The 19,744-nt window shown below is 45.8% G+C and overlaps 1 protein-coding gene across 8 annotated transcripts in view; it reads right to left on the reverse strand.

Moving 5' to 3' along the window:
• Positions 1-19,744, reverse strand: part of TMEM106A (transmembrane protein 106A) — a 358,070-nt gene that overhangs the window by 148,195 nt on the left and 190,131 nt on the right. For all 8 annotated transcript variants that reach the window (XM_086924021.1, XM_086924024.1, XM_086924022.1 and 5 more), the window contains one exon: positions 15,186-15,249. In XM_086924021.1, coding sequence (XP_086780147.1) covers positions 15,186-15,249 — 64 coding nt within the window. The remainder of the gene's footprint in view (positions 1-15,185; positions 15,250-19,744) is intronic.

Here is a 19,744-nt window from a genome sequence, read left to right on the forward strand (position 1 = left end):
CTCTCAGTAAACTTGATTTCCTCTCTAAGTAAGGACAGCATGGAATTGGGAATTTTTAAAGTCACAACCTCTCCTACTGAAAGTTGGAACGGAGCACTATTATACCGTCCCCCGAGCCCAAAATATGACTTTGTGGATAACCTGATCGAATTTATTGCCATGCATGTGCTTGCTACAAATAAGTTCATTCTACTGAGGGATTTCAACTTTCACGGAGAAAACCTAACGAGTCAGGAGGTAAACAAACTTATGTCTGCTCTTGATATGCTTGGCCTGACCCAAAGCGTGACTGGTCCAACCCACATTGGGGGGCATATGTTAGATTTAATTTTCTCCAACATTGAGCATTTAATTTGTAATCCCCCAGAGCCTCTCGCTTGATCTGACCACGCCAAGATCAACTTTGTCATCAAATTGCCGTGTCCCAGGTCCTCGAATGTAAAATCGGGCAAGAAACAGAGTATGCTAAGACCCTGGCGTAATCTATCAGTTGAAGCCTTTGAGGAGGTATTTCAATCTGAAAAAGGGAGAATGGGGACTGGAAAGGAGATAACATTGGAGGGTTTCAATAAGGCATTTGTTTCTGCCTTGGATGCAGTGATTCCTAAGAAAAATTTGGTTCAATTACAAAATCGTCCATCAGCCCCATGGTACACCACCGAGATTAGGACAGTTAAGTCCAAATGCAAAAGGCTGGAGAGAGTCTGGCGCGTCAGTAAAACAACACTAGACAGAACGCAGTATAAACAAACCCTGTCCACCGACCATCTAATTTAAGACTAGCACAATGTCAATTTATTCTTAATCAAATTAAGGACGCCGTCAATGCCCCTAAAACCCTCTACAACATAGTAAAGGTATTTGTGTCGCCTCTCGCATGCAGACAATCTCCCTTAGAAAGTCAAGATTTCTGTAACCAGCTAGCCAGTTATTTCCAAGATAAGATCACCAGAATCTATGCCATCTTTCCATCCAATACTGCACAGGTCGCTGAGTATCCCAGTAAACACCTGGAGCTCGAAAAAAGGACAGGTAGCACCTTAGAACAAGTTGCAAAAGCACTTCTCTCTGCTAAATTAGGCTCCCCCTCTGACCCGTGCCCCCCCCAAGATGATGGCCCTTTTAGCCAACAGCTGTGCGCCAGCCATTCACCAACTGTTTAATTCATCTATTCAATTGGGGGAAATCCCAAGAATGTGGAATGAAGCATTTGTACGGTAGATTCTGAAGAAACCTACGGCCGACCCACGAGAATTGGGTAATTACCGTCCGATTTCCCTCCTACCACTATTGGGCAAGATGCTGGAAAGCATGATCAACAGACAATTGAGTCCTATCTGGAGCAAAACTATTAGATCCATCACAACGGGATTCCAACAGCGCTTTAGTACGGAGACAGCCATTTTAGCAGTCACTGACTCACTTAGGCTACAAATAGATACGGGTGGTTTGGCAATCTTGATACTACTAGATCTCTCCAAGGAACAGCCCTAAAGTGACTGCGAAATTTTCTGTCCGATAGGACACAAACAGTCATGCTTGGCCCATACAGGTCTGATGCAATTAATTTAGACAGAGGTGTCCCTCAGGGATCCTGCTAAGTCCTACCCTATTTAATGTTTATATGGCCCCACTAGCTAGGAGAGCAGAACAACTGGGCTTTGAGATCATCTCATATGCTGATTATACTCAGCTCATGTTCTCGTTTGGTACAGACTTAGTTGCAGAGAAATCAAGGTTTTCCAGAAGCATACTTGAGATCTCCAGCTGGATGACGCAAAATTGTCTCCAGCTGAACCCTGGTAATGGCAAGCTGGTCTGATGACTGGTGGCCCGCCCAGTTGGGAGCAGCCCCAGTGTCCACTCATTGTGTGAAAAACCTAGGGATAAAATTAGCTCAGTCCCTAACAATGAAAGACCACATCACCACTACGACCCGCTCTTGCTACTACAGCATGCGTTTGCTGTGAAAGATCCTCCCCTCCATGCCTACCGCTCATCGCAAAACCTTGATCCAAGCTATGGTTATTAGTCGATTGGATAACGCCAACGCTTTACTGGCAGGAGCAGGAGAGACCTTGTTAAACAGGCTGCAGCTGATTCAGAACACTGCAGCCAGGATGGTTTTGAATCGCCCAGCGGGCTCCGCATCGGCGCCCCTTTTGCGTGAACTCCAATGGCTAGCGGTGAGGAAAAGATCCTTTTTTAAGATCTGCTGCCTTACATACACAGCACTCAATGGTAGAGGTCCTAAATATCTCCCAAAAAAGACGTATCAAACAGGTTCCTAATAGGAACTTGGTCTTGTACGCGTGGTCTTGTACAAATACAACGTATAAGGCTAAGTCTTCGGGAAGAAAAGCTTTCTCATATCTAGCGCCAAGATACTGGAATGAGTTACCCGATCCCCTGCGTAAAATTGATAATTATGGCACATTTAGGAAACAGCTAAAAGCCTTCCTTTTCTAATTCATTCGGGCCTCTTCCATCTCAGGATTAGTTCTAGCCAAGCGCCGAGATGCCCCCGGCTGAGTCGCGCGCTATAAAACAATATATAACAATCTAAAGGCTGGTAACCATAAGTGTCTCCAGACCCCTTCCATTCATCACCCAATCTAGGCCTGTCATAAGAATAAGGCACTGGCTCCGAAATGGGGAGTCTGCCCCAGTTGACACTTCAACCAGTGTCGGATGATGCTCGTCCAGCTCCGAGTCAGAGTTGGGAATGACGATGGAGGAGGAGCCACTGTTGTGTCATCGGTCTCATCGGGGGAACGGCCTTAGGGGAATTGGAGGGGCAGGGGTTCGACACTGGAGCAGGTGACAGGGAAGGTTGAGGTCGCCGCTCCGGATCGGTCACTGGATTCCAGGAACCCAAGTGGGGTGGAATGTAAACTTGCTGACGGAAAACCAGTAGGGGCCTTCATGGACCTGTGGGGTCCAAAGGTGTTACAGTGGGGTTGGTCTGCCCAAAGATGAGGTCCACGACTTCATAAAATTGTTTGAGTTGGGTAGATCCAGAATTGTATAATAAACTCCAGTCACAGATGATACACAATCCCATGAATATGTTTCGAGAGGTGGGAAGAGAGGGTGAGCTTCCAACAGACCTATGCCATGCAACTATAGCAATTATACACAAACCAGGAAAGCCCGAGAACCCATGTGAGTTGCAACCCCTATATTACTACTTAATACCAAAACAAAACTACTAGCTAAAGTCTGACTTGTCAAATAATCAACGCTCTGTTATATGAAGGTAAGACGGGGTTCATGCCAGGGAGGGCAACTAGGTTAAAGCTCAGAAGAATAAACAAATGGACCAATGAAATAAGGCACAAATGCTGGAGCCAATGACCATGGTGTGTTTTAATGACAAAAAGACATGTGATTCCATTGACTAGTGTCCTTGAGTCAGACCCTGAAAACATTTGGATTGGGACCCAAGTTCTCTAACTGAGTGGCATTGTTATACAAGGCCATGACAGCAACCGTGAAAGTAAATGGAGTTCTACCAGAACCGATTCCAATGGGAAGGGGTACCAGACAAGGCTGCCCATGCACCCCTCTGCGTTTTGCACTATGAATAGAGCCTCTGGTCTTTACCTCACCAACCCCATGATGTCCATCCTGGCAGCCCTGTCAGTATTCCGGTCTTTCGAGACAGTCTCTGTATTTAGGATTAATTGGAGCAAATCAGTGCTAGGGGTACTGGGTATGTGGACTAATATGGGGGACACATAATGTAATGTCAGGGTGTCAACAGAAGGTTTTAATTATTTCGGGATCTAAATAACCGGTAACAAATCCCAGTGTTTCCAGGGAAAACTAGAGAAGGTTCTTCGGTAGTTTGTTAAATGTGCAGAAATGGAGGAAGCTCCAACTGTCCTTGGCAAGGAGGGCAGCAATATTTAAATGATTACCCTGCAGAAAATATTGTACATCTTACCTCCTACTTCATACCAAACTCCTCACTCAACAGGATTGACGGGACAGTTTGAGTGCTTCTTTTTGATGGATTGACTTCTTGAACAGCATTGCAAGCCTTGCAGAGGACAATGTACATTGAGGCATTGCTCTGCCAGAAGTCAGACGTATTAATGAGCTACCCAGGTAGAAGACCATCAACGACTGGGTGATCACTTAAAACGCAGATCCAGCAACGAGGTTGGAAAGAACAAAGAAGGAGAAGCACACATTCATTACAAATATGGGAAGGCCTACTAGGCACCTGCTGGAGCTCACATGGCTGGCTGCATTCCTGGGATAAAGCCACACAATACTAATGTAGCAAGGGAGGATAACCAAACTGACTCCGTTCTAGAAGGATCACATGTTGAAAGAGGTTGTAGTGTAGTTCCTATTGCCCCGATAGGCTCTGCGCATTGGAATAATATACACTATAGTTTTGACATAGGACTGAAGTCAGTATGTCTCTATCGAGTACATTAAACTTAATTACTTGTGTTTGCCAGCTAACTCGGAGGTCACTAGAAAATTCTCGAATGAACAAGAAGGGATTTGTTTCGGACAACCACATAAATATGACAACTTTGTTTCCCTTAGAATCAAAACGGTCTCAGAATCGTGGAAACAATAGATAACAGTTTCACTCAGTCAATAGTGCATGCTTCGTTTCTACAGAGTTTACACAGAAATATGAAGACGGGCATTTCAATAAAAAGGGTTTATTGAACAGTCTTATTTCTCGTGCAAGAGCGATGAGCTGCTACAATCATAAGACAGAATGTGAAGTATAATGCGTAGAGTCTTAGCAGGAAGGTAAAATAATACTGCAATAGCATGGTCTGTAGCTAAGAAATTTATTCATAAAAATACATACATAAATCACACAGGCTAAAATGTGAATACTCATCTGGTGCTTCTAGCTAGTTCTACCCCAGTGTACCTAACCTAAGTGTAGTACGAGGTAAGAAGTAGGTGCTGTATTTCTATAGTCTAGTTTAGCTATAGTGAAGATTGGTGTTGCCAAGATTTGCCAAAAGTCCCTCTAGGTTCTAGTCAGCTCCATACCTTAGAATGAGAGCGGTTGGAATCTCTTTCAGGGTCTCGATCTCTAACACCCCGCAAGGGGAGTCAGCTGGATTCTCTGGGAGGAGGATGACAGCGTCTGGTCAGTGCGTCATGCAGGGACTCAAATTCCTACCGGACGTGCCGCGGCTAGCAGCGTAGCTGTGAAGTGCAAGTATGCAGCCGAACCGTAGTTTGCCATGGCAAGTGAAGGTATATTTATACCTTGAAGGTGATAAGGAATGCCAATATTGAAGTAAAAGTTGGGCAGAGAAACATCATGAATTAACCCCTAAGGAATAGAAATTAATGCATAATAAATGAGTTCTTGGAAAAATCAATAATCCAAGCAAGGGAAAGTCCTAAAGGTTTAAGAGTCTGATTTTCCAAGAACTCGTTCAAGTCAAAGATTTATATAGTCAAGTCAAAGATTTATATAGCGCACTACATACCCGTAGGGTCTCAAGGCGCTTGAAGAGGGTGGGGAATTACTTGTCGAATATCCAAGTTTTAAGTTGCTTTCTGAATGCTAGGTGGTTCTGAGTGAGGCGAAGGTGAGTGGGGAGTGAGTTCCAGGTTTTAGCTGCGAGGTAGGAGAAGGATCTACCTCCCATGGTGGTTTTGTTGATGCGAGGTACGGTAGCAAGGGCTTGGTTGGAGGATCGAAGCTGGCGGGAGGGGGTGTAGAAGGAAAGTCGTGTGTTGAGGCATTCGGGTCCAAGTTCGTAAAGTGCTTTGTGTGCGTGGGTTAGGAGGCGGAAAGTGATCCTCTTATTGACGGGAAGCCAGTGGAGGTTTTTAAGGTGACTAGAGATGTGGTCTTTGCGCGGAATGTCTAGTATGAGTCTGGCTGATGCGTTCTGGATGCGTTGGAGTTTTTTCTGGAGTTTTGCGGTGATACCGGCGTAAAGGGTGTTTCCGTAGTCTAGGCGGCTTGTAACCAGTGCATGGGTGACCGTTTTTCTGGTTTCGGTGGGGATCCAGCTAAATGTTTTTTTGAGCATGCGGAGAACGTTGAAGCAAGATGATGAAACGGCGTTGACTTGTCTGTTCATAGAGAGTGAGGAGTCGAGGATGACGCCCAGGTTCCGTGCGTGGTCCGTCGGGATGGGTGCTTTTCCAAGGGCCTCTGGCCACCAAGAGTCATCCCAAGAGGAGGGGGAGGTACCTAAGATAAGGACTTCTGTTTTGTCTGAGTTTAGTTTCAGACGGCTGTGCTTCATCCACTCGGCCACTTCTTTCATTCCTTCATGTAGGTTGGTTTTGGCGGTGTTAGGGTCTTTGGTGAGAGAGAGGATCAGTTGAGTGTCGTCAGCGTAGGAGATGATGTTGAGGTTGTGTTGGCGTGCGATGGCCGCGAGGGGGCTCATGTATACGTTGAAGAGGGTGGGGCTGAGTGAGGATCCTTGTGGTACGCCGCAGATGACTTCTGTGGCCTCTGACTTGAATGGTGGGAGGCGGACTCTCTGGGTTCTTCCGGTGAGGAACGAGGTGATCCATTCCAGTGCTTTTCCTTGGATTCCGATGTTTCTGAGGCGCTGTAGAAGGGTGCTATGGCAGACTGTGTCGAAGGCTGCGGAGAGGTCGAGGAGGATGAGGGCGACTGTGTCTCCATTGTCCAGTAGAGTTCGAATGTCGTCTGTTGCTGCGATGAGGGCGGTCTCCGTGCTGTGTTTTGCTCGGAATCCGGACTGTGAGGAGTCGAGGGATTTGTTGGTTTCGAGGAAGGCGGCGAGCTGGTTGTTGACAGCTTTCTCGATGACTTTGGCCGGGAATGGAAGGAGCGAGATGGGGCGGTAGTTTTTGAGTTCGGTGGGGTCCGCTGTGGGTTTTTTCAGAAGGGCGCTGAGTTCAGCGTGTTTCCAGCTTTCCGGGAAGGTGGTGGAGTTGAGGGAGCAGTTGATGACGTCTCGGAGGTGCGGTGCTATGATGGAGTCTGCTTTGTTGAAGATGTGGTGAGGGCAGGGGTCTGTGGGGGATCCTGAGTGGATGGAGTTCATCAGGCGGATGGTGTCCTCAGTGGAGATTGGGTTCCAGTCATTAAGGATGTTCAAGGGGGGTGAAGGTCCTGCAGATGGTTAAGTGGGTTGGTCCCCGGATCGGTTGTCGAAGCTGTTGTGGATGTCAGCGATTTTGTTGTGGAAGAATGAGGCTAGGGAGTCGCAGAGGGCTTGAGAGGGGGTGATGTCGTTGGAGTTGGCTGAGGGGTTGGTAAACTCTTTGACGATGTTGAATAATTCCTTGCTTTTGTGGGCGTTGTTGTCTAGTCGGTCTTTGAATGCAGCTTTCTTGGCAGACCGGATTAGTTGATGGTGTATGCGGGTGGCGTTTTTGAAGGCGTCTCTGGTGCTGGTGTTTGGGTCTTTTTTCCAGGCCTTCTCGAGGGTGCGACAGAGTTTTTTTGATTTCTTAAGATCATCGTTGAACCAGGAGGCGTTTTTGCTGCCTAGTTTGATTTGATGTTTTTTCAACGGTGCTAGGATATCGGCGCTGTTGGATAGCCATTGGGTGAGGTTAGTGGCTGCTTGGTCAGGGTTTGAGGAGTGGGCAGGGGGGTTTTGAAGAAGCGATGAGGAGATCTGGTCGATGGTGATTTTGTTCCAGTTTCTTCGCAGAGTAGGTTGAGGATGGTTGTGAGTTGTGGTCTTATTGTAGATAAAGTGTACGCAGCCGTGGTCCGTCCAATGGAGAGCTGTGGTGTGGCTGAAGGAGACATGTTTGCTGGAGGTGAAGATGGGGTCGAGTGTGTGACCTGCGATGTGGGTGGGAGTAGTGACAAGTTGTTTGAGTCCGAGGTTGGTGAGATTGTCCAGAAGGGCGGTGGCGTTGCTGTCATTGCTCTTTTCCAGGTGAAAGTTGAGGTCTCCCAGAAGTATGTATTCCTCGGAGGGAAGGGCATGTGGAGTGAAAAAGTCCGTGATATCGTCGCTGAATTGTGCACGGGGTCCAGGTGGTCTGTAGAGGAGGGTGCCTCTGAGTGTGGTCTTGGGGTCGGTGTGGATCTGGAAGTGAAGGTGTTCGGCGTTGGCAAGGTTGACGTCTGAGCTGGTTGAGATGCGGATGGAATTCTTGTGGACGATAGCGATGCCTCCTCCTGTTTGGTCGGCGCGGTCCTTACGAATGATCTTGAATCCTTCCGGGATGGCAATGGTGATGTCTGGGGCTGAGGAGGCGTTCATCCATGTTTCTGTTAGGAAGGCGACGTCCGGGGAAATGGTGTCTAGTAAGTTCCAGAGGTCGATGGCGTGTCTGTGGACTGAGCGGGTGTTGAGCAGGATGCACTTTAGGTGGTTGGAGTCAGATATCTGTTTTGTGTTAGTGGATGAGGAGTTTTTCTTGGTGCCGTCGAACTTGCAGGAGTAGCATGTGAAGGGTCCATGGGTGTGTCCAGGAGCGGCTTGGGCGCAGTTGGAGAGTCGGCCGGGGTTGAGTGCTAGGAGGGTGGAGGAGTCATAAGTAATGCGGGGGGGATGGGTGGGACGGGGGCCAGGGGGTCTGGCGTTGGGCGCGGTCCAGGCGCGGACAGGCGTAGACGGGCTTACCTTTGGCGCACCTTCGGAGTGGCCGTAGCGCGTGGACGTGTGTGACGTGGATGAACGGATGTAGGGGGCCATGCCTGTATTTGGTTAGCATGGATAATGCCTAAATAAGGGTTGGGTTTCTATGCCTAAATAAGGGCAATGTGAATTGTGCCTATATAAGGGCATAAATCGGGAAACCTATATACGGTATCTAAATCGACACACAACAAGGGAGGGAAGCTAGAAAACCTTAGGCATATCCACAATAGGAGAGGTGACGAATTTGAAACTGATAAAAAAAATCTGAAGCAACACTGGGACAATCTAAACTAAACAACAACTTGGGATGTAAATATTTACAATTACAATATGCCTTAAGAGCAGAAGGGATTAACTGTGGGGAGATTGCAGATTACAGCCAGCCCGAAAGCAGACTACTGGGTAAAGAGTTCAACACCAAGGCGGTCTCGCAAATATACATAACCATAATCAATAATAAACCTTACTCTCTTTGTGATACTCAAAGGAAATGGAGATGGAGCCCTTACAGGCCGTGCACCTGTGGGAAGTGGCCATCTAAACAAGAGTCAGGCCCCTGTCTAACAGTGCCTATTTGGTATGAACATGTGTATGGAGGTGGAAAGAGTGGTCTATGCAGGGAGGAATTATCTGGGGAAGTTCGAGAAAATCTAGGGTGGATGGAGAATGCGTATGGTCTGACATTGGAGAGCCAGACACCAGCCAGACACCCCAGGTGTCTGGCTCTTCTATGTCAGACCATAGTGCACAGCAGCATGAAATGGAGGATAAAAGAAAAAGCAACTCCTAATACGATCATTTGATGGTGATCTTTGGAATGAAAGGGGTGAAGTGGAGAACATAGGAGGGTATCAACCTATATACTATAATTGGTATGAGAAATCTGAAAACATGGGAAAGGGTATGAACAGAGTGATTTGATTATGCGAATAGGATTGTACCCATTCGCTGTGCATTTTATCCCCTCCTGAGGCGGAAGCCGGGAGGTAGTTGTTTTATTTGTTTGAGTCTTCTTATTTTCTGCACCTTTTTAAACTCGCTGTACCCTCAGCTTTTAATATCACTTGCACTCAGCTTGACCACAAAGCTTTGCAGCACTGTTCGAATAATTTGTATGACCTTGTGTGATTTACCCTGCTTGACTAAATAAGTGGTGGAAATTATCCCCCTGCCCCCCGCTTGACTTAATAAGCGCTACCGACTCTTCCTTGCCACTCGGACCAACTTCAGCCGACTTGGGCGCTGAGACAGGCGAGTCCCGGGCAGGTTGAATCTACTTTGGCGGTCATCTTTGTTTGGGGCAGAGTTTACACGCTCTCTATTGGCCACTATAAAAGGATATCTAAGACCAGGCTCTCTAATTCGCTGTGCATCTTATCCCCTCCTGAGGCGGAAGCCGGGAGGCAGTTGTTTTATTTGTTTGAGTCTTCTTATTTTCTGCCCCTTTTTAAACTCGCTGTACCCTCAGCTTTTAATATCACTTGCACTCAGCTTGACCACGAAGCTTTGCGGCACTGTTCGAATAATTGTATGACCTCGTGTGATTTACCATGCTTGACTAAATAAGTGGTGGTAATTATCCCCCTGCCCCCGCTTGACTTAATAAGCGCTACCGACTCTTCCTTGCCACTCGGACCAACTTCAGCCGACTTGGGCGCTGAGACAGGCGAGTCCCGGGCAGGTTGAATCTACTTTGGCGGCCATCTTTGTTTGGGGCAGCGTTTACACGCTCTCTATTGGCCACTATAAAAGGATATCTAAGACCAGGCTCTCTAATTCGCTGTGCATCTTATCCCCTCCTGAGGCGGAAGCCGGGAGGTAGTTGTTTTATTTGTTTGAGTCTTCTTATTTTCTGTACCTTTTTAAACTCGCTGTACCCTCAGCTTTTAATATCACTTGCACTCAGCTTGACCACGAAGCTTTGCGGCACTGTTCGAATAATGTTTATGACCTTGTGTGATTTACCCTGCTTGACTAAATAAGTGGTGGTAAATATCCCCCTGCCCCCCGCTTGACTTAATAAGCGCTACCGACTCTTCCTTGCCACTCGGACCAACTTCAGCCGACTTGGGCGCTGAGACAGCCGAGCCCCGGGCAGGCTGAATCTACTTTGGTGGCCATCTTTGTTTGGGGCAGCGTTTACACGCTCTCTATTGGCCACTACAAAAACGGAAGGTCATGCCTCCGCGCAGCAGACGCGATCAGCGGACACGCCGGACCTGCGCCGGAGTCGTGCCAGAGTCCTGCCCGTCTGCGACCAGGAAGCGGCCGCAGACGTAAGTACTGTTACATCTTGCGATCCCCCCCATCCTCCATCTCCTACGATAGTGCAACGCTTAAGAATCTTAAGCACAATCATTGTACCTCGGTACCTATTTCACCTCAGGATCTCACCCCTCACTTACCTTTTACATCTTGCAGCCCAGGACAGTCTAATAATGATTTAAGGCACGAATGTTTCATTTCTCGGACCATGGCATTCATTCCCCCCCATTACAAACACTTTATCATTAAAATCTGGTATGATTAACTGTCGCTCTTTAGCAAAACACTCTCTCGACATTGCCCAAACTCTGGAAGAGGAAAAGTGCGATCTCCTATTCTCAACCGAGACCTGGTTAGGGGACGAAACTAATCCCGCTCTACACTTAGCCATACCTTTCGGCTACAGTATACTGTGCGCTAACAGACAGGGCTCTCGCCCTGGAGGTGGAGTTGCCATAATATATAGATCTCATTGGACTATCTCCTCCTTCCCTTACAAACAATTGGAACGCATTGAAGCACTCCCCTTTTGTATTAAAATAGCGGACAATTTTACCTTTTCTGGCCTTTTGGTTTAGCGCCCCCCTAACTCTAAAACATCCCATTTACCAGTTTTCTTAGACTATGTTCTGCAAGCAACACCGCGTTATGCTAATTTTACCCTCCTCAGGGATTTTAACCTTCATGTTGATAATCCCTCGGATCCCATCACATTCAACTTTCTATCTACCTTATCAGATGGAGGGCTAAACTAACTTATTAGCAGTCCAACACATAAGGCCGGACATACTCTTGACCTGATCTGTACCAACCTGGATGGACTATCCATAAGTGAACCCCTCCCGGTGATTTGGTCTGATTACTTTTTTATTCCATTCTCATTTTCTCTGCACCATCAAGACCGTCATATACGCCCGGCTAAATTACAAGGTAGAAACTGGAGTAAGATCTCCCTTGATAGTCTAGCCGCCCATCTTTCCCCTATCCATCCTTCGGATACGGTTTCTAACTTAGACGCCAGACTGACCAACTTCAACGGCTGGATCTCTTCCGCCATCAACCTCCTCACCTCCTCGCCCCCATCAGGCCCAGTAAAACCTATCGCTCCGCTCCTTCTGCCCCCTGGTACTCCGATGAGCTCCGAAAATGCAAATCGGCATGTAAGCTCCTTGAGAGACGTTGGAGAATAACTTATTCTCCCGACCGTAAGATCCTCTATAAATCTGCCCTAAAAGAATATACAAAATAAATTATTGAACAAAAAAGAATCTTTCGGGAAGAAAAAATTAACCGTGCACAGGGATCATCCAGGGAAATATTTAACACAGTCAGAACCTTCACCGACCCCTTAGCTCTCAAACGACCCCCCTCTGGTGTCTCAGACACTATGCAATAGTCTCTCCGATTTTTTCGAAAATAAAATTGCCACCATATACGACTCCTTCCCTAGCAATACTAATCCAGACAATCGTGTAACCAATACTGTCACCATTGGATCAGACTGTACGTTCTCCAACTTTAAAGAGATTACCTAGGATCAATCCCTTAAAGAACTTTTAAAATGCAAATCCGGATCTCCTCTTGATCCCTGGCCTGCTAAGCAATACAAATCCCTGGCACCTATTCTTAACCCCATTTTGAATGAGATATGGAATGATTCTTTGCATACGGGTGTCTTCCCAGACTCATGGAAGCATGCTCGGTTAGTTCCCATAATGAAGAAAGCTAATGCCGACCCCAGTGAACCCTCCAACTACAGGCCTATCTCTCTTTTACCAGCTCCTGCCAAAGTGCTCGAAAAACTTGTTCAGCAACAACTAGCAGGTTTTTTAGAAACATATGGTGCTTTTCACGACTCTCAGCATGGTTTTAGACCAGGGTATAGCACTGAGTCAGCACTAATCGAGATGGCCGATGCCGTACGCTGGAGGATGGACGAGGGATCAAGAGCGGTGTTGGTGCTGCTTGACCTGTCGGCAGCATTCAACACCGTTTCCCACCCCCCTCCTCCTGGACAGCCTACAATCCAAAGGCATCCAGGGTACGGCCTTAAAATGGATTGCATCTTTCTTGTACAACCGGACGCAGGCAGTGTTTACCCCCCCCCCCCTATACCTTGGACAGTCGCCCGCTTCGGTGGGGAGTCCCCCAGGGCTCCTCACTGAACCCCCTCCTATTTAATGTTTATTTTTCACCCCTTGCTGAAATCATCGCCCAAACTGGAATAAAGGCCACTTCCTACGCAGATGATATTCAACTCTTATTTTCGTTCAATAGTATCACCCAATCCACCTTTGACCCACTAAAAAACTGCCTGCGTACCATTGCCCAATGGATGGACAATAATTTCCTCCGGCTTAACGCGGGGAAAACTGAGGTATTATTCTTTCACCAGCCGTCCCCATTGGATCCCAACATTTGGTGGCCTCTTGGTCTGAGTGCCCCTCCCCAGCCTAAAGAATCGGTGAAAAATGTAGGGGTTAGATGGGATTCTAACCTATCATTCCAACAACAAGTACATACGGTCTCTGCAGCATGCTTTGCCAAAATAAGGATGGTGAAAAAGTTCATCAATCTCTTACCTAACACCAGGAAGACTATAGTCCAGGCGCTGATCACCTCGCATCTGGACTACGCCAATGGCCTATACACCGGACTGTCTGTGGGTCTATGCCATCGACTCCAGACAGTCCAGAATGCTGCAGTACGGCTGGTCGGTGGCATTACCCTACGTGAGCACATCTCGCCCCACCGCTGTAGACTACATTGGCTGCCCATACAAAAAAGGGCAGAATTCAAAGCATTAGTACTGGGCCATCGTACAATGAGGGGTAAGGGCTCTGCCTACCTTTCCACCTGCCTCTCCCCCTACAGTAATACCAGGTCTCTTCGTTCTTCTTCAAAAAACCTTCTCACCACTCCCAGATTCAAAAAAACCCGCTCAGGTGGAAAAACTTTTCAAGTATGTGCCTCTGCCCTCTGGAACAAGCTACCAATTCCCATCTGGATGATCCAGGAAGAACTCCCCTTTCGGAAAGCCTTAAAAACTTTCCTGTTCTGCTAACCCCCTCTCTAAAAAACATCTAACTCAGCTTAAGATCGCACAGCAGCGCCAGGACACCCCGTTGGGGTAGCCGTGCGCTATACAAAACACACTAAATAAATAATACCTTGTTAGAAGGCTGAAAATAAGCAATAAATAAAGTTTTAAAAAAAATATAGCACCAACAAGCAGCAAGAAAATGCTCATATCTAGGAAAAAAAGGAGAAGACAAAAATAATATCGAACCACTCGTCTTTATACATCGAGTAACTCTAAAAAGGCAGAATCGTTTTCAGTGAAAATAGTATTTTGGAAGGGCAGCAGTGTTCAAGATCCAAGCTCAGTGAGTGGGGAAAAAACAAACAGCCTGATTTACTCCATGCTGTACTTGATAGCACAGGACGTCTTCAAATGACTTTGAAACAGCAACTTAAGTTGTGACTAATCTATAGAATCATTCCACATTTTCTTTTAAAACAGATTACTAGAGTGGTGCTTTCAGTCAAATATACTTTATTATGACTCATTTAGCTAATTGCATTTGGTTTATAAAGATTTAGAAGAATACCTCAGTGTTCGGCACAATCATAATACTTGTGTACCATTTCTGAATATCGTATAACTCCCATGATGGGGAATTAACATTTTTTTCATATGATGGCCTCATCCTAGGATGTAAAGATAAAGGCTTTGAAGAATGTTAGCAGACCTAGAACTGGAGTGTGTTGCAGATTATTTCTACTTCAGTACATACCAATAGTTGCTGCAAAGCTGGGTATAAGGGTGCTTCTGGCGTCTTACTAGCTGTGAAAGTATAATTACATTTTCGCAGTAAAAAAAAACACACTGCCACGAGTAAAAAGAATATTGGCTCATAAAAAAGTGCATAGAGCTCCAATGCAAAAAGAGAGAGACAGAAAACTACTCACCAGCAATTCGTTTTATAGACGTTCTCCAAGATAGTACTGCGGTGGCTGGGCTTTTGAAAATGTGTTATTTTATATGTGATACAATGGTGGAGAGCTAAAAAAGTGACCATTTGTACAGCGTACATACAAACTCCAATGCAGTCTGCTATGGGTACCAGGTGCTATTACCTAACTTTTAAGCACTTATTTCGGTCTACCTTCAAACTGCTCGCAAATTTTAGATGAGACAAAGACTTTTCTGATGTTGAAGCAACTCATTCAACTCTGTGTTCAACAGGCAAGCTACCTGAACTAGCTAATTGAAAAGAGCACCAGGCTTTACGCAACAAATATTTAAAAGATACACTATATACTTACGTTCGTCTTGGCTTCAGTCTTTGGTCACTGTATGGAATCAGAGCCACTAAATCCTTTTCCTGATCTACGAACAAAATATTACTATCAATAAGTAGGCACAGTGTAACCATGCTACAATCAATTCAATTCAAATGTTATTGTTTGATTACTAAAAGCCATAACAAAATGTTAAAACAATGTAACTCCTGTGTACATACACAAAGTTTAAAAAGAAAGAACAAAAGGATTCAGGTTAGTGCCAAAACAGTGCAGTAATTTTGCAAATCAAAATGGGTTAAAATTAAAAGTTGTCGGAATATAGTTCTAGGTCTTTGGATAACCTAACAGTCATGGGATAGTTTAAGAAAGTCTAAAAAGGGACAAATAAATGTGACAGTTAGTATTAAAAAACTGAAGACAATGTTCATGTAGGCCAAGCAGAAGGGGCCGGCGGCCGCTAAAATTTTATTACAAAGGGGTGGCGTGGCCAACCGGCGGAAGATTTGCAGCCTTCTCTTTCCCCAGCATTTTAGCAGCTCTAATGACAAATTTGTTGAACCGAATGTTCAGCTTTATATTTTCTGAGTTCATAGCCACTACTATGGTTTGACGACATATGCGAGCACCTAGTTTGTTTGACACCTCTTGCAATAAAGTCCTTCTGTCATTAAGCAGAGCTGAGCATGTGCAGGCTATATGCTCCATGCTTTCGGAGTGGTAGCCTCATTCCCTGCATTTGATATTGAGACAGGTGCGCCGCCATTGAGGCAGATGCTTTAAAAAAGGCCACCCGCCCAGCTTTAGGGCCATGAACTTAACCTTCCAAAAGAGTGTGTGCTTGATAGGTAGGAGGACAACTCCCGGTTTGTAATAAGAGACAACAGCCCATGGTGTTTCCTTCTGGATAGATTTGCCCTGTCGGAGTGAAAAGACCAGAGCCGGACAATTCGCTTGGTTATGTTCTTTAATGCCTGTTATGATGGGTTTGTTCCCCAAATTTTCCGTGACTCTGAGTAGCTGTAGGGAGTGGGCCAAGTGGTGCTATAATTTTTTGGCTAGATGTGCTGGTCGATATTTCATTCCAAAGTTTGGCCTTAAGACTGCCGTCCCGCAAGTTGCTCAGTGTGTTGCAGTACTTAATAAACGCGCTAGCCTTGACGCCGTTATTATCCGAAAGGCCAAGTTCTAGTCTGACTTGTGCTGGGGATGAAGACCTCGGCAGGCGCCATGCTCGTTTAAAGATTCTGGTGGTTGATTTGTTTAATAGGATATTTGTTGTGCTCATCATAATCTCGTGTCCGTATGATAAGGAGTTGGTGATCTTGGCCTTCATCACCTTAAGCAGTGAAGTTAGGTTTGGCCCTAGTAGATGTTTTGAGAATGTTGCCGATGCAACCTCAGTGACAATGCTTTAGCCTTGACGGCATCTTTTTGTGTAGTGAAGGAACCTATGGAGTCAAGGAAAATTCCCAAGTATTTATAATGTGATACTATGTCAATGCTTTTATTGTTGAAAAACCACCTACTTTTCCGCTGCTACTGCTTGCTGAAATGAAGTATTTTGGTTTTTGACAGATTCAGTTCGAGAGCATTGTCAAGTGTGTAGGGAAGGAGTTTGTCGAGTAGCCTCTGCAGGCCTACCTTTGTGTGGCTCAGTAACACAAGGTTGTCAGCATATAACAGGTTGCTAATGCTCGTTCCGTCCAGTTCAGGCAGGTGGGAGTTAACCTTATCAAGTATGGAGGATAGGTCCGAGATGGACAGGTTAAAAAGAAAGGGCGCCAACACTCAGCCTTGTTTAACACCACTTCCTGCTTGGATCTTTTTTGAAACATGGGACCAGTCTCCCAACTTTACTCTTGTCCAGGTCCGTGTGTGGAGTTGGATTATGGCTTGTAAGAGGGCGGGAGTATACCCCAGCGCTCTAAGTTTTGTCATAGGCACCCGGTCCAAAGCCGCCGTGAAGTCTACGAAGCAGCAGTATAGTTGGATACGACGAACGTCTGCCTTCTCCATCAAAACAGTTAATGTCAGTAGGTTGCTGGTTGTGCCGGAATTAGTTACCAAGCCAGTCTGATTAAAGGGTAGGCGCAGAGTTGATTCAGCCCAGGTTGACAGTTCGTAGTACTTGGATTCGATGTCAAGAAGGGAAATCATTCTATAATTTTTTTGGTAATTTCTTTTACCAGTCTTGTAGAATGGATGAATGATAGCACCTTTCTAGGAGTCCGGGATGTGGTTGTTGAGCCTGCAATGTAAAAACAGGGGTGCAAGGAGACCTGACCACGACGTTTCATCAGACTTGAACAAGCCTCGAGGTAGTCCATTGGGGCCAGGGACTCAGTCTGACCTGCCTTTCCTAATTATCCGGGCTATGGTGCTTCTTAAAACTCCTGGTGTTGTCAGCGCCTATGGAGTTGAATCATTTTGTGGCTCCTTTCTCTCAATTATTTTGCATCCGGGGAGCCTTCAACTGCGATAGTGGACCCATTGTTGCCTGTGCAGCCGCCTTCAGATGGCCAAAATTTGGATGTTGAATGGGACCTGGGGTGCTCTGTCCTGCTTAAATGTTCACTGAAGTGGTTGAATAGAAACTCGGTCCAGTCGTCAGCACTTTTGTTTGCGATGCTTTGTCCTCTGCCTCCTAATGGGCCTCTATTAACGAGAGACCAGAATAGCTTTGTGTTGGACTTTTTGGTGGCGTAGACTAACTTCAACCAGAACTGGTCTGACACGGATTGTTTGTCTCTGTGTACGAATGCCTTGAAAGCTTTTTGAGCTTGCTGAAAGAAGTTAAATAGAATTGCGTTTCCCGGGCTTTTTCTGGCCCGGCGTAGGGCAGAGTTTCTTTGAGATTTTAACATTTTTGTTGCAGGTGAAATGCGAAGTTGTGGTGTGTCTTGCCTGGAGTAAGATGTGGATGGAAATAAGTTTAATAAACTATTCACAAGTGCTCTCCAGCAGTCTAAGATAGGCGCATCTTTTTCGCATTGCAAGCGTAGAAAAGCACCGTATTTCCCTGTGACTGTGGGGACAGCGCTAGACGTCCATTTCATTTGCCTTAGGTTCTCCGAATGACTGTCTGATATCGTGTGAACGAGTGCCTGATAGTGAGGCATGTTGAGAGATAATATTATTTAAGGGCCGATGGTCAATCTTCCACTGTGCTGCGATGTAATGGCACTCGATTAATGTGAGAATTTCATTATTTCCTAAAATTAAGAACAGAAATGAATGAGTTTGGACATTAGTTCTTGTCCTGGCCGGTGGGGTGTCTGTGGATGAGCAACCATTTATTACTATATAACCTATTCTGCTGAATTGGAGGACTGCGTATTCACCCAATTTAGACGGTCTGATGTAGACATTTAGCAATAGTAGCTTGCTCTCTGATGTGAAGTTTTCAACCACGATACCAGTGACCCAACTTCAAATTTTAGCTGTTTGATGCGTGCAGACATTCTAGTAGATGCATAGATTGAAATTCCACCACACAGTCTGGCGAACTTGCTCTGTCTTGTGGCGGGCAATGTGAATTCCAGGTACCCTTTGATTGAGTTGCTGGTGGATAGCCAGGTTTCCTGGAGAATAATAATGTGTTGAACCATGGTCCAAGTTATTTCAATTGATCCTACTTTGGGAAAGAGCTGCTGTTTGCCATGACCAGTCTGCACTTCTGGTGGCTTGCTGTATTTTACTGCACTGGTCATTGCCGACTGGAGAGCGGCTTCTGGCTGACTTCAGAATGGAAAAAGGGGTGGGGCTTATGCTTGAAGCTGGGGCTTGGCTAGGTACGGGTATTGGGGAACTCGGGCGTTGCTATGATTATTCCCCAGTTTTTTAATTGGTCAGCTTTAGATTGAACCAGTTCCCTTGTAGCTTTAGATGCTAATGTAATTAGGGTCGATTCTCCAGTTTGGGGGCCGATACTGGGTTTAAATTCGATAACGAGTAGGTCTATTAATTCCAGCTTACACAGGTCCGGGTTCGATTTAAAAAGCCGGATTATGTTCCCGCAATTTAATATGTTGTGCAGGCCTTGAGAGACTTACTCTGGCGTTAACAGTAATTTGGTCTCATCTGTATTTGTGGCTGAGTTGTGGATTTCAGCGGGTGATGACTTAGTTGGCTTTAGCTTTACGTCTGATGTTCCTTGAGGGATTGCTATCCTGTACTGTATCAGATTACAACCTCATGCAGTGGCATAACGCAAAATTAGGCCCCCCTAGACAATACGAATAGGGAACCCAAGGTCTGCCATATTTCACAGATATTCATTGGACTTGGACTGGATGGGGACTCCCTGACAGGTTGACAACATACCTGCGCCACAGGGGACTTTTGTTACAATCCTGGCCTCATGCTATCTCCAGGTAAAATAAAACAGTCAGCTCCGGACTGTGATCAACCTAGTAAAGGGACACTTCCAATTATCTTATTTTTCTCCCCAATATGAAATTCGTCCCAATGCTGCCAAAAGGTACTTAGTAAACAAAAATTATCATTAATCACAACTTTACAATTTTGATATATTGGTGTTCTTAATCTAAACGATTAATGTATGTATATCACAAAATGGT

This window comes from Lissotriton vulgaris, chromosome 5 (assembly GCF_964263255.1).
Source record: "Lissotriton vulgaris chromosome 5, aLisVul1.2, whole genome shotgun sequence".
Taxonomy (NCBI): domain Eukaryota; kingdom Metazoa; phylum Chordata; class Amphibia; order Caudata; family Salamandridae; genus Lissotriton; species Lissotriton vulgaris.